This window comes from Dermacentor variabilis, chromosome 5 (genome assembly GCF_050947875.1).
Source record: "Dermacentor variabilis isolate Ectoservices chromosome 5, ASM5094787v1, whole genome shotgun sequence".
Classification (NCBI taxonomy): domain Eukaryota; kingdom Metazoa; phylum Arthropoda; class Arachnida; order Ixodida; family Ixodidae; genus Dermacentor; species Dermacentor variabilis.
In genome coordinates, this window is record NC_134572.1 from 28768928 (window position 1) to 28784987 (window position 16060).

Here is a 16060-nt window from a genome sequence, read left to right on the forward strand (position 1 = left end):
AGTTCCTAAAAATAATATAGGAAATCAAAAATAGACAAAAAAGATACTTAATTTCGAAGTCAGTACACCATTAAAATAAGGCTGAGGCGATAGAGATATGAAGACATGAGCTTGCGAATTTTGGTGCATCTCAGCAACGCCCCATTTTGTGCACTGTAAAGGTGCGCATGGCTAAGGCATGGCATAAAAATACGCCATGTCGTATTCTTATGTTACGACATTATGCAATCTACTGCATCGATGCATAATAATTCAATTTACGTTTGCTATACGATACTCTGGCAAATACCTGCTTATTTCTTGGTGAATATTGTGAAATTGACACATACGTTTGACCTGCCAGCTTAAAAAGATTTACAGGGGGAGAACTGTAGTTTCGATCAGGGATTCAACATTACGTGAATATACCTCGGCACACAAGTGGGTATTGCACATACAGCGTGAAAGCCTTATTGAGGCACTCACTGGACCACTGGTTTCACAAAATTGCCTGCCCTGGTGGTAACGACCGACCAGAAGGCATTCATCAGAAGAACCATTTATGTTCTTCAGCTCAGAGAAACTTCCTCCAAAGCTCACATCCTGTGCTATAAAAGTCATTCACTATTCCGTAGTTGCCAGGTTGGAGCCACACAAAACTCGGATCATCCACTGAAAACTGAGGCCAGCTCTCGAATCCAGGCAGACCAGGAGTCCTGGGAAGGAACATAAGACGTATGTGCAGTTTTTAAAGGACGTTCACCCGAAACGTGGTCTCTTATAAGTTTGCAGTAGCCAAACCAAGAAGTTCATAGGTGATTAAATCCATTACATGACTGTTCCAGATCCTGTCGAGTTAGCGAGCTTAATTTTGCACATATGTAAGGTGATGCCGGCTGCACAGTGATAACGTATCACTTATGCAAAGATTTGCTTGCCTGTGCATAACTAATCCGCTTGCTCACTTATTAACCTACTTGACTTACTGGCTTGCTCGCGCGCTTAACCATAATTTGTCAAGGCATTCTGGACAGTATTAAATAATGTGTTGGAGCATTCTGACTTAGCCGTATGCATAAAAGAATGTATTATAGGGGATATTCTCCATGGTAAACTTAGTTCTGATGCCTCACAAGAGCTGATTTCTAGAGAAGGGGGATAGCTTTACGCACGAAAATAGGCATTGTGCATGGAAACACACACAAAAAAAGAAGATAGACGAACCAATGACTTTGTCTTTATTTTTTTTCCGGCTCCGAACCAGAGTAAATCCATAAAAGAATTCTTAGAGGCATCTCCCTTATAATTTGACTAGAAAAATGAAAAGCGCGCATGAAAGAAATTGCACTCTTAAGGAAGTTCTGTAACTCATGCCCTTATACCGATAGAAAAGGACGTTTTACTGCAATTACACTCTTTCACCCTAACTTATTCAAAAGATTCAAAATGAACAGTGGCAGAAGCTTCCAAAATGTACTACACTTGTATATGAATGTTGAAGAATTTCTTACCCACCGATAGAGAACGAACAGGTGAATCATAAAAAAGCCGTTCTGGGCCGGAATGCAGTTAATAACATGCAACTTCCCTGACACTGCACCGTTTGTGATTAGCTGGCTAAATAATACCTGTTACTTAATGTTTCTAATAAAATGATGAGGCAGTGCATGAAAGAATATCTTAAACGTCATATACATGCAGCGTCAGGATAACATTCGTAGCCTACTCTAGGTACTGAAGTTTTGGAGCAAAGCTGTGCGAGAAAAGCTCCGGCTTCTCGCTTGTTTGAAAAGTTGAAACACCAGAGCTCTCTTAAACGCCTTAAGGTATATTATGGGCACACAACACCTATTTAGCACCCTGAGAAAAGGCAAATGTGCAGTAACCTTGGGCTGCTAACAAATACACCCATTGTTGAAAATTTCAAAAAATGAAAGTGCAGGAAGGGTGCTTTGACAGTCTACACACCTACAAGTATGAATTTCTCTTGTGTGTAATCAGTAGTCGCTAGACGGCGTGTGCAAAAGGGGGACGAATCTCATGTAACACAATACGGAAACAAACCGAAGGTAACGATTGCAAATATGAAGAATAAGTATGTGATTTTGAACATGTGCATGGGTAGCTGCACGAAGTATTGTTCTCTACTTATTTTGGGTGTGCGCTCATATATGCGCATAGTGCTAAGGAGGACGAAACTCATTTTACAATAAGTGTAAGGTGTGCAGTTACACTCTACGTTATTGGCTGACAGTTTTTCTGGCATTGTTTACATTCATTTGCAAGCTATCTCCTACTGCATTGATTTTCTAGAATTTTGTGAAAGCTGTCTTTTTTTTAGATTTCACTCCCATGACACGCTACACTACGTACAGCTATACTACAGGTTCGGTTCTACACCGCAAGTCAGAGCCTTTGGCACAGCTTCACGCAACTAATTGGCCAAGCAAAGGAATCACACTTACCCGTTTCTAACAAAGTTAGCAAGGCTGCGCATTACGTCCAGACTAAAATTTCTGTCTTCGTCGGTGTAGCTGTCCACATCCAAGAAAGGAATTCCGAAATTGTAGGGTACATCGTCCATGTGCGTGACTCCCATCCATTCAGGAGTTTTAGCCATTTTGGACCTGTGCGCAAAAACTTGCCCATACACATTAGCCCCTTTCTTCGAGTGACCTTCAGCAAAGAACCTACTCGGGCAGTAAGAGTTCTGCTTTCCGAAAAAGTCGCACGCTGTCTCCCTCAGTGCCAACTTGTCATCTGGCGGTGCGCGTTCCAGATAAGCCACGCCCAGTGGAACGACTTTATCCTTTTCCCACATGTTGAACATTTCCTCGACTGCAGATCTCAAATATTCAATGCTCACATCGCTTAGGTCCGGCTCAAGCAGCCTGCTGTCAGGCTGATATGCGAAAGGAAATGTGCCTTCGTTAGCCGTGACGCTAACGACAGCATCGACGGGCGCGAAGGCTCCCGCTTCACTTGCGGCTGAGGGGAGCAGTGGTATGAATTCGGTCTTGAAAGTGGGCATGAAAAAAAGAAACTTCGGTAACATGGACAGGACTGTCGCACCTTCGAGGAGCCAGGCCGGCACCTTTCGAAGGCAGTCAAGGACACGCTCAGTATGGGTTGTGAGATCCTGGAAAGAGCTGGCACAGCCGAGAATCCTCGCAACCTCATTTCCTTTGACGATGCTTTCCGACACAGCGTCTACGGTTGTATCGGTATTAAGCGTGCCGCTCATCAAGAACACTCGCCTAAAGAGCCCCCTGCTGAGCGGCGACATCATGTGGGCGTGGGCCATCATGGAGCCAGAACTGACGCCAGACATTGTGACGGTCTCGGGGTCTCCCCCGAAAAAGACGATGTTTTCCCGAACCCACTCGAGCACCAGTCGTTGGTCCCAGAGGCCGACGTTACCCGGTCCTTCCGGGTTGTCGGAGTCGAGGAAGCCGAATACGGACGAACGAAAGTCGAAACTCACGACGACGAGGTCATTGACAGCTGACAGGACTGTGGCGTTGTACATATCCTGGTACGATGAACCGAGAATGAAAATGCCGCCATACATCCACACCAGAACAGGCCGCCTACCAGAGTCTGTCGTGCTGGGTGTCCACACAGTTAGATACAGACAGTCCTCCGAAAGACGCGCTGGGATAGGAAATTTGGTTGGAGCTCGTGGCTGGCTGCAGGAGCTCTTGGGAAAGGTTGCATCGTGCACACCAGTCCATGGTGTCTTGGGCTCAGGCTTTTGGAACCTCAGCTTACCTACGGGGGGGTTTGCATACGGTATTCCGAGAAATATGTTAATAGGGCGTCCAAGTATTGTGCCAGAGCGCCCACGTATTCGTCCTTGACGTATGGTGACGAGCACATCGCTACATGCTGCAGTCCATATTAGCAGTGCCGAGAATGGAATACCAGCCTCTCTCCATATCACCATATTTTGGCACAGTATCTGCAAATGTGAGAAGTTTACGTCAGACCATATATACGTCTTTATGCGTTTAGCCCTTTTAGAGCTGACCCGTGAAATGAGACGCTATAGGTAAAGTATTACAACCAAGGAAAATACATATCGAAGAATAAACATAGAAGTCTGAAAGGTTTAGGTGATACTGTGAAACAATATTAAGGAATGTCCTGAATCTTACTAGTTTAAAAACTTCACGACAGATAAATTGATGCAAATGTTTTACTCAAGGAAGCAAAATATTGACTATACTGGAGACAAAAGACGTATTTCCTGGCTTTGGTCCGAAGTAAACGAATGCTGAACAAATTTTCTTAAAATCACGGACACAAACGGCTGCTTTCCATTTCCATTTACCCTCACGTGCAAATGTATCATCAATGATCAATTTTTATCATATTTTAGAAGTGTTATGAAAAATATGAATATTAGGCATGCGATATTTTAGCTAGAGTTATTCCACAATAAATTCGTATTTATAATTGTTCGAAATATTCTGAGTTATTTGTGGAACAAATAGGATTGGCATGAAAACCTTGAAAACTTGAAGCTTTGGGTTATATTGAATTATAGTCATTGCTTATCAAGATCTCATACTTCAGTCGTGGACAGGCCCAATCAGCTGTGTTACTATCTACGTCGTCTGCGCTGTAGATTGAGATCCACTATTCGAAGCCGTTAAAGAATGACAGATGTGACAAAAACAAAGCCGGGTACAGCCGCAAAAAATCTGAAATCTTAAATCACCAAACCAACGCTAGACTGATGGTCACTTAGCTTTAAAAAAATTCGAAATATTTGAGAACAAACAAGGAGGATAATGCAACTACAAGCACCCTCAACTACTAAGCCAAGAAAAGTAAACATAAAAATTAAACACGCCGCAATATTACCACACAGTATAGGAATAATACCTGGCCCGATGAATGCATTTGGGTCGCCCAAACTGCACGATTTATAGTCGCATGTTGAACGCAAACGCTCTGGAGATGCACGTAGGCAGGAGAGCCGTAAGCGAGAGTTCAATAAAGATTACCACATCCGGTAAACCAAGTCCTGTTGTCGACAGGCTCTTTCTACTTTTTTCCCCTTGCATTTTTGCTTTTACAAAAAGCCATCACTGGGCTAAAATTACCAGCATTAAATGCTGGAAAGTGCTGCAGGTGTTTGTGGAATCGTACTGGATGGCTCGCGCGTGGAAGGTGAAAGAGCAAAGGTGTTTTCATTCGCTCCACACACACGATAATTTAAAGGGATTAAATCATTACTAGGTTGTGTCGCAGTTTCACGTGCCTCTGCGATCCTTACCCGCTGTGTTATCTTTAGCGACAAAATATCTACGTTAGATACATCAGATGTTCGGGGGCCGAATTCGCGAAGCTTTTCAAGCGTGGGTGTTGCTTGCCCCTAGCCGGTTACCTTCGCTAATAATGCGATCAATATCACAGCTGACTGGCCCGAGTTCCTACTAGCGGTCCCAGCGTAAATAATCTTTTCGCAGATGATACGGTTCCGGATTTGCGAAAATCGTATGGCATATCAACCAAGTTCAGTGAAAAAAGCGCATCGAAATTTCTATCACGAAGGAGGAGGTATCAGCTTAAGTCTATGCAAACTTAGTAAAAAATTGCAGGAAAAATTGCAGTCTGTGACCACGACAGAAAATCAAGAACATATGAATATACCCCATCGTTGTTCACGAAAGTTTCAAAGATAAATAAACGTTACAGGGCTTTTTCACTAGCTCGTGCATAATAGCCTGCTGAATTCAGCAACCAAGAAACACAGTAGAAAGCCGTCGTTCACCGCCAATATACCATACGCATTCCTCTCCTTTCCCCCTCTAACAGTTCGCGGCAACATACACTGAAAGAAACATGAAGCCAGAACACTATAAGGAGATTGCAAGTGGGGCGTGCCAGTGTATAGCAGCAGAAAGTATTTAATAACCTCCTGATTAATCCAAGTGTTATTAAAGAGTGTTAGATACAATTAGATACAGTATTCTGCTTTGATCATGATAAAAAAATATGAAGCTGTACGCCGAAATATAACGGCCCCTTGCATAGTGGGAGTAGATACAGCCTCATTCATTGTTCAGCCTATGCGTGTTACTGCCGCTGTTAACCTCATTGGATTTCCTTCTCAAAATGTACTAGTTCACCGTGACACCTTGTCTTCAAGTAATCACTTGACCATTACGACGTTGCCTTTCCTGAGGGGGTGGTAATATTCGCGTGGTCTTTAGCGTTCCGTTTGCCGCAATATTGTTAAAATATTATATGTAGCAAAAATAATAAAGAAAACACAATGAAGTTCCGGCAACAGGTTGTGGGCAAAAAATGCCGCCATTCTCCAGGCATATGTGAAGCAGCAGTATACAAATGCAATAAAACATCCTGCAACGTTATAGAACAAAATTTGAATTCCGCATAGGGATGACCGACAGCCCAACCTGTGACCACTGCGGCCACGAAGAATCAATTGGCCATATTTTGTGTGCCTGCCTGCAGTACAGTACACAGAGCGCATGCCTTCGCCACGAACTTGACCAACTGGACGACCAAGCGCTATCCGAAAAAAGAATTCTACAACATCGAAAGGACCTACCGTCACAGAAGAAGGCCGTGCAAGCGCTATTGCGCTTTTTGCGATCTACCGGCCTGTGTGAACGACTTTAACTGGAACGCCTTTTGTGTGTGTGCCTCCATGTGTGCGTGTTTTTTTTTCCTTTTTTTTAGCGTTTTCCACTCTGTCATCTTTCTAACCCCTATCCCCCATCCCCAGTGTAGGGTAGCAAACCGGAGACTCATATCTGGTTAACCTCCCTGCCTTTCCTCTTCATTCTCTCTCTCTCTCTCTCTTGAATCAGACGTACAAGACTCGTTAACGTCAAATTTTGATGACTTAGCAATTTTCGAGGTGTAGAAGTACCCCGTAAAAAATAAATAACGAAATGTAGAAAGGGGAAACCAGGATGCTGCCTAAACTGCCTAAATTATCCACACAATCGGCAGTGCCAACATCGATGCATGCGTAGGCGAAGCCTACGTGTGCTCACGCCTTTGACAACAAGCCTTTTTTATGTGTCTTATTGGTGAGCGCAAAATAACACACAAGCGAAACTTCGTGACTGCCATGCATTTAACCGTGACAGCGATAACGTTCTCAGTCTAGGCGCCTATACGTGCTTTAAAACACGTATAGGCGCTTATACTCCTTTATGGTAATAAACGACGGCTCAGCCGGTGTTCCTCCTCACGTGTGAGATACACTGGCTATAGCCAAATTAAAACTTCAGCATAGCAAAAAAGGAAGGCAGTATACATAAGCAGAGTACTTGTACGCTGACAGGCATCGGAAAGCAAGGATTGTGGGAAGCCTCTATTTCGGCCTCATTGTGTGACTACATGCGCCGAAACAGCCACCAGGGCTTGCTACGGACAATTTGCAGAGTGATGGACTTGACTCTCGAGACTTTAAAGAAATCACACTTCTGGGTGTTTATTTTACACATACATCCATTGTTCCCATTCTCGCCATTATGTCGCTGCCTTTCCTGTAATAAGTTATCTCCCCTCTCCTTCTTCGAGTTTTTCATTATTTATGGTTAGAATGTTTGAAAATAATTCTAGGCGTACTTGTGGTGTCCTTTCTGTTCTTTGTGTCATTTTTATTCCCGCTACAATCGCTCCACCGAATTCCAACCTCTGTACACATATCTGTTCCACAGTGCTCTGCACATTAAAAAATATCTCGCCTGAGTCACATGTTCGCTTACCTGCACAGCTGATAAACACTACCCTGCATCAATATTCAATCAATATCAATTAATATTTTCGTAGCGTGTTTGCCACTTTTGATTCAAATGGCGCATGTAGTCCGATGGTCTTTCCAAATGTTCATGTACACTTATTTCATGTCATGTTGTGGTATCCATGCACCTGAACTTGAGAATTAAAGTAACATCTAGTCTAGACGATGTTCCAGACGTGTTTCTGCGACGATATGCTCTGTGCCTTGCGAAATTTTTTATTGTTATTTTAGTGCTTCTTTGTTGACTTCCGTGTTGTCCGGCGACTAGAGGACAATTCGAGTTGTGCTTATCTTTAAATAGGGAGACCGCCTGACACTAGAAAATTACCGTCTCATTTCACTAACTTCATCATGTTCTAAAATTATTAAACTTATTGTAGCTACTAGCATAAATGAGTTCCTGAAAGAGCACTCCATATCAAGTTTCAATATCGATTTAGGAAAGGATATTAAACCGTAACGCAACTTGTCCCTCTGTTTCATTGTCTTGCATTATTCCACGATAGACATGGTCAGAAAGATATGTTTCTTTTTCAGATTTCCGTGAGGCTTTTGACAATGTTCTTCACGATAAACCAGTTTTAAAACTCAGAATCATATGTATTCAACAAATTTTTATTTGTCTGATTTCAGCTTAACTAATCGCAAACATTACGTATAAATAGGGCGGTCAACACTCGGATTGTTTTCCAGTCACTTCTGGTGTACCTCAGGGCAGTGCGCTAGGCCGTGTCTGTTCCTTTTGCATAATAATGGTATTGTCGATGCTATTAACCTTGGTGCACAAATTAAAATGTGTGACGATTGTGTCTCATTTAGAAAAATTACTTGCACTAAGGACTATAATTACTTCAACACTAGTTATGATAATATAGAGGAATCGTGTAAACAATAGGGAAGGGCACTAAACACGAGGATATGCGTCTGACTTCCTTCACTCGCAAAAAAAAAAAAAATCTGCTTTCATATACTTACCATAAACGTACAAATAGAAAAAGTAAGTCACTACAAATATCACGGCGTGAAACTGACTACTAACCTATCTTGAAATCTTCACACTACTAACATTTGCTCGCCTGCCTTCCGCAAGCTCTGTGTCCTGAGACGAAAACTTAGAACGGCTCCCGCTGACGTTAAACCTCTCTGCTACACTTCTCCTTTGAGGCGAAAACTAAAGTATGCCTGCATTGTACAGGACCCCTGTACTAAATCTAACGGGTGTACTCTTGAAAGTATTAAAAGGAAGGCTGTAAGGTTTATGTTTAGCAAATGTGCCACTTGAGACTCACGCTCTAAATTAATGGAAGCTAGCGACATGCAGGTATTACAAGTACGAATGCAAACATATGGGTTTGAATTTCTCTTCCAACTTTAGAATAGCAAACTAGCTCTAGATTCATCCCCACTTTTATTAACTTCAACTATCAGGCGCACCAGACACCATCAACGAAGCGCACTAACGCCATATTTTTCACGTACTTACCTGTTAAAGTTCGCTTTCTTTTCACAAGAGCAATACATGAATGGAATTGTTTCACTGAATCAGATAGCCAGACTTCGAGTTAACATTACTGCACCTACATCACGGTTGTTCACTTTTCTTGTTTATTGCTGTTCGAATTTCAATTCTATGATCCCCCTGCTTTTGTCTTGACTCCGCAGTATCTAATAAATAAAAATGAATAAGAATTAATAGTCACTATAGTAATTATTTCATATCAGTCACATAAATTGGGACAAAAAGTAAATTTCTTGTGACTTATCTCGTGTTTCATCTATTGCGACATTGCAACTTCCCTGATATCGAAGAAAATACAAAAACATATATTGCGGCGTGCTAGAGTATGATGGCCGAGCAAAAAATAATATAAAAAAACGAGGGGAAAAATAACATGAGACTATAACCGATATTGATGTGAACGGCAGATTGAAGCCCCCTGTTTGTACAGTTTGACGAAAAAATACGAGAGGTAAAGGCCATAGGAACACCACCCGAAGCTAGACAATTGCACTGTGTTTTGCTTGTTATACGATGCTTCTTCGATGATAGGATAAATGGCAGCAATCGAGAGTGGTATTGCAGATGTTGACGAGATCGGCAATGGCTCTAACGTGTTATGGAGGATTGGTCAAGAATGGGGAGTTTAGTGGAAGTATTTGGTATCGACGTGGAATTCGAGAGGTTACGCGCAGTCGGACGGCGCGCTGATAAGAAATACAGAAGGACGAAATCCCCGTATGATCTCACCCTTTGTCGACGAGCTCAACGATAAATAAAGCGCCATCTTGAGAAATTAGGAAAGAAGCGCTGGAGAAAGTTCTGCTCATCACTGGATCCTCGCAAGCCGCTGTCACGTATTTTGCAGGTAGTTAGGAGCCTACGTTTTCCCCCTCAAGAAAGGTACCCTTTCAGCACTCTTGACCTTTACCAACGCCGCACTGATGTAGAGGTAGCGGACGACTTCTGCAGAATGGTTGTGGGCACAACTCAGCCAGCCACAATCCAATTCGAAGTTTTTGCGCCACCCTCCCCCAGTGGCCACTACGGATTACCCTTTACGATGCCTGAAAAGGAGGCTGCTCCTGCGTTGTGTCGGCATACATTTGCCCTGGCCCTGACGGGATCTCGTACTCGTCTCTCTCTCACCTTGGCAGGGCTGGTCGCAGTGCGCTGCTCAATTATTACATTGACACATGGGTCTCCGGTATTGTTCCGGAGCAGTGGAAGATCAGCCATCTGGTTGCTCTCTTGAAGCCTGGAAAGACTCCTTATGAGCTTACCTCATACTGGCCAGTTGCATTAGCCAGCTGTGTTGGAAAAGTTATGGAACGAATGGTCCTGGCGAGGCTCGAATGGTTTCTGGAGAGAAATGATCTTTATCCGAACATGATGACAGGTTTTCGGCGGGGTCGTTCTTCGATTGACAGCGTCACTCACCTCATTACGACAGTGGAACATGAAAAACGTCGACGTCAACTCGTCACCGCCGTTTTTTTAGAGATCAAAGACATCTACGACAACATCCTTCATGAAGCCATTGTCGATGTCCTAGATGACTTGGGTATTGGCGGCCGGCTCTACCTGTGGATTGTGAGCTACCTCAGCGGCTGTTTCGTTTACATGTCCACGCCTGACGGAGAGACTAATCGTCATCAGGTATGCCGCGGAGTTCTTTGAGGAGGAGTTCTCAGCCAAACATGATTTAATGTGGCACTGATTGGCCTAGGGAGCGAACTTCCAGCTCACATCCACATCAGTGCATATGCAGATGACATCTGCATCTGGGCTTCTGGTACAACACGCCCACAACTACGTGCGAAATTACAACGTGCTGTGTCATCTACTTCACAATACATACAGCATCAGGGTTTGCTCTTAGCTGCTGAAAAATGTGCTGTGGTTGCATTCACGCGCAAATCCGTCTGCCGCTACCCGATCTCAATTAACGGCGATATAATACCTTATGTCTCCCACCACAGATTGTTGGGCATTATCATTGACCGCGGTTTGCATTGGTGGAGGCATGGTAATATGTTTAAGCAAAAACTTAATCTGTTTTGCCATGTTCTTCACTTCGTAGCAGGCATGAAATGGGGTCCCACAGAAGGCTGATTACTACGACTTTATCAATCTCTATTCGTAGGCTACATTCGATACAGCTTCCCGATACTCTCAAACTTGAGCATTTCCTTCTTACGAACATTAGAGAGCGTTCAAGCGCTGGCACTCAAATTATGCCTTGGCTTGCCACGGCGTGCCTCCAACAAAGGCACATTGAGAAAGCCCGCGTATGCCCATTATCGGTATACCTGTCCCACGAACCACTTCGTGTATATTTACGCTTACTTACACGACACCATTGCCATCCATTGACGTCAATTCTACATGAGCGGCGGGACAGCAGTTTCACAAGTGCACTCTGCTACCATCTACCCCACATAACATCAGGCTATGCCCTTCTATATCACCCCGTCAAACCACCGTGGGTGATGGTTCAACCTTCAGTATGCGTGCATGTCCCCGGCATACTAAAGAAATCATTGGTTTCTGTTAGCGGACTACAATAACTTGCTCTGGCATACATCTGGTCAGAATACCAGACATATGTTCATGTTTACACAGACGGCTCCGCGTCACCAAACGCATCGACAGCAGCTGTGGTGATACCAGCCCAACGGATGACTTGAGGTTTCATTATAGATCATAATTCTACATGAACCACTGCAGAGCTTGTGGGTATTCGGGAAGCGATTCGCCACATCTGCGGGGAAAGACCTCAAGAGTGGTGCATTTTCACGGACTCAAAACCCGCGCTGCAAATTTTGGGATGCTTCCTGCGCCACACCGCATATCAAGTTCTGGCACTGCAGATGATCACCGAGCTACTTTCATGCGCTCAAGAAAAACACCACCGCATAGTGTTCCAATGGATCCCGGAACACTGTGGGCTCAATGCTAATGAGATGGCCGATGCTGGAGCAAGGCCATTGCTCAGCAATGGCCTGGGAACTGTGTATATATATATATATATATATATATATATATATATATGTATAATTAATAATTATATAATAGTAATAATAATAGTAATAATAATAATAATAATAATAATAATAATAATTATTATTATTATTATTATTATTATTGTTATTATTATTATTAGTAGTAGTAGTAGTAGTAGTAGCAGCAGTAATATTGTTGAACTGTATTTTTTCTATAAAATATAGAGAAATGCAGGAGCGCCTCGAGGTACTATATGACTGAATTTCCTCTTATACCAATAACATAATAGAAGGGAATCACTTGAAATACATGTTTATCGCGGCTCAGATGCGAAATAAAAGTAATATATATGTAATTTTCAGATTTCATACAAGTTCTAGTATATTCTTGGTATTTTGTCATTGTCAAGGGCTCGTAGCGATTTTCTATGCAGTATTTTAATACTGTGTGTTATAGCCAATGCGGCCAAACTACGAAATATCCTGTAGAGCAGCAAAATCGCAAGTTTTTTTCGAATGCGACGTTGCGAAATTCGCGCATAAGAGGAATGGCGTAAACATAACATTTATGTAGAAAGACGGGACCTGCTTCAGTGTTTCATGTGCAGATGGCAGCAGCGAATGTCAGAACGTCCTTGTTTTATAGCTCACTACGCACAACTCACCAACATTATCGCAATTTGAAAAAAAAAAAATTGGTCTCCAATCACACTGTGAATGTGGCTGAACAGCGAAGCTGTAAACGGTAATTAGAACGATTACCCATTGCGACGTAGCTTTAAATTATTCAGACGAAATTCACAAGTACTTGACTTATTTATTAGCCCAAGACGTTTCAACGCAGTCTGCGACTTGGCTTGCGCTGCTACTTCATGCACCTATAATATAATAGACCAGAGAGAACAGAAATTCGCCGCGCCTTCTATGCACTCTGTCACAACTCAAATTACGAGGTTGGTTGTTATTTTATATACGAAAGTGTAGTTAGGTCACTCCCTGCTGCGTATACTACACTTACCGCTTCCCGGCAACTGCAGCTTATGCAAGCGTAATCTTTGCCGGGAAACGTTTGCTGCGAATGTTATGCGGGAAGACGAGCTTATTGGTTCTTTTCTTTCTTTCACCGGCACGGCTGGCGCCACCGCTGCCGCAGTGATGATGATGATGACTTAATGGCATCCCCTTTCAAATGGGGGGGGGGGGGGTGACATATAGTCACCTAGCCTGCTTGAGTTTCTCATGTATGCTATGTATGCTTTTAATTCCAGCATGTTGGTATACATTTCTTTAATCTTTTTTCTATTCCTCAGAAGTTCTCTATCTACCTTGTACCGCTATCTATGCCTGTAATGGATCCAGTCATATGAACCTCTTCCCTGCTCCTTTTTCGCCAACACTGCAAACGTCTCTTGATTATCTCGACTGCTGACCGGTTGATGCTTCTGTGCACTTTAAATCCAAGCGCTTCTGGAAGGTGTACGTTACCTACGGGTCTCACTTGTTGAAACCCTCCGGATTCCATTGGGATGTGCTGAAAGGTCTCCGAATTTTTGCTATAGCGTGCACATGCCTGATCTATTTCTTCTTAGGCAACCAGCTAGAACGTCAAAAAGCAAGCCACTTCGAGTTATCGTACAGATTTTCCCCTCTCATTTCTTTCTTCGTATTCTTCTAAATCTCCGTGATATTTTTGTTTCCATTCGTTGCATCCAATGCACTGTCTTTGTTTCTATCACTTGCTTTTTGATGACTCCTGTTTGCCTATATACAAAACCTTGTCCTTGGCTGCCAACTTTCTTGACCTCTTCCTCCATTCTGTGTCCAAGTTGTTTAGGTGCAGATACCTGTGCACTTTAGCCGCCCATTCATTTTGATCCATGTTCCGGAGTTTTTATCCAAACTAATTCTTTTCTGCGCGTCCCTACTTCCAAATGATGTCCACCCCATGTCACCCTGCAGTGGCCTCACTTGTGGTTTTGCCGTAGGCTGCCAAAGCCAACCGGCCTACCGATCTTTGGTTGACTTCTAGCCCCGACAGGATATCCGATTTGAAGCACAGAATCGCATTTGCGAACGTTAGCGCTGGCCCCATTACGCTTTTCTGGATTCCACGGACCACCTAACATTTATTGTGGCCCCAAAGAGCTCTATGTTTAGCCAAGCTGTTAGCCAAGCAACGTTAGCTATTAGCAACGTTAGCCAAGCTGTTCAAAAATACAAAAAGAATGATAAAAATATGCTGCAAGATACTATTTTAAGAACTATGGTGTTCGATCGTCACACCTCCGACGACCTAACACGTGCACTGTAGGTTTGATAATTGTACCTTGCACCATAATTTATTTATTTACTTTTTTCGTTGAACGTCCTGGCTGACGTTATATGGGACACCATATATTACTAACAGCGGGCGAGTACGCAGATTTGTCTATACTTCCGTCGTTACATCTAAAAAAAATAATAATAAAGCGTGCTATTTTTTTCAAACAAGAATCGCAAATGGATTAGACAGCTTTGAGGTGGGATGAAACTCGTATCCTTTATTACTTTTATTTCAGCCTTATATCCATTTGTCGATTCTGGAGTGCTAAGACGCTTTCAGTTGCGTCACAGAGCATGAAAGTCAGAAACGACGTTTTCTTTTTTTTGTGACAGTGAAGCCCACTCCCAATCACAGTCACGGGAATAGCCGCCAGCAAAGTGACAAATTGGTTGCGCTCTGTCGACTGGGTGAAGACCGGAATCACAAATGCCCCGACCGAATCAGAATTTATTGGCTTCAAGAAAAAAGTACTTCAGGATCCACGTCAGCTATTCCCGTATGAATGCGAACGCTCTGCTGATAAATAACGACGTGGTTTTCATCCGTCAAGTTGTTGCGGAAGGCGCACTTTACGAAAGCCGCAGCAGCAAACTCAACACGTTTCGCCTGGCCCGTCACGCATACATTATTCCTCCCTGTAGCATCCAAAGAACAGGAAAAAGTCAAATCGTCGGGGTGTCGGGGGGGGGGGGGGGCACTCCATGATGTGTCGCGGATGTTGCAATGTCATGCAGCGTTGTTTAGTCGCTCCGCTGGCTGCCTGCTCCTGCCCCGCGGCACACGCGAGATTGCGACATGGTTGATTACCTCGAGCGAGAAGGCAGAGACTGAAGAGAGTGAGAATGCAACGCTCCCTTGCGAAGCCGTAGCAGAGGTGAACTCTCCGAGCAAAGGGTATCACACCACACGCTTTCGAAACGTGGCCGGAGCCCGTAAATATCGCGTGTTTCAAGAAAAATAACAAATTGCGGTCGATCAGCGATTTGGAAAAAGCGAAATAATTTTTGAGATTTATTTTTTTATTTTTCTGGAACGGAGGGGGGGCAGCATGTTGGATCTCGGGACTTGAGAAAGAGGCAGTGAGCGACGGGGTCGGAAAGAGATCGCCGATGTTGCCCGTAATGACCGGCGCGGAAACGTACTGTACTTTTTTTTTTGTTTCCTGGAAAGCGCACGAAAATGATTTCGTGGTGTCGTGTTTGAAACCATACTTCAACCACACGTATAGCGTAATCCTTTCATGTTTTCTTCCTTCCTTTCTTTCTTTTTCTTTTTTGCACCTGCGAGTCATGGAGAAAATCGAAGGCCATTGTTCTGGAAAATCCGGGTGCCTGAGGCTACATCATGGAATGATCTTTAAGACGGTAAGGCTTACTGCATGCGCGGAGAGTCATCAGATCTATTATTTTGCCTTCTAGCACGTCTCGCGTGAAATTTGTAAGTAATATGAAACAAAAAAAGAA

At 43.3% G+C, this 16060-nt stretch overlaps 1 protein-coding gene across 1 annotated transcript in view; it reads right to left on the bottom strand.

Moving 5' to 3' along the window:
• Positions 1-553: 553 nt before the first annotated feature.
• The window catches only part of LOC142583472 (acetylcholinesterase-1-like), a 37626-nt gene continuing 22119 nt past the window's right edge, over positions 554-16060 (bottom strand). The window contains exons 2-3 of the mRNA XM_075693960.1: positions 2445-3940; positions 554-695 (exon numbers count right to left, since the gene is read on the bottom strand). Coding sequence (XP_075550075.1) covers positions 554-695; positions 2445-3940 — 1638 coding nt within the window. The remainder of the gene's footprint in view (positions 696-2444; positions 3941-16060) is intronic.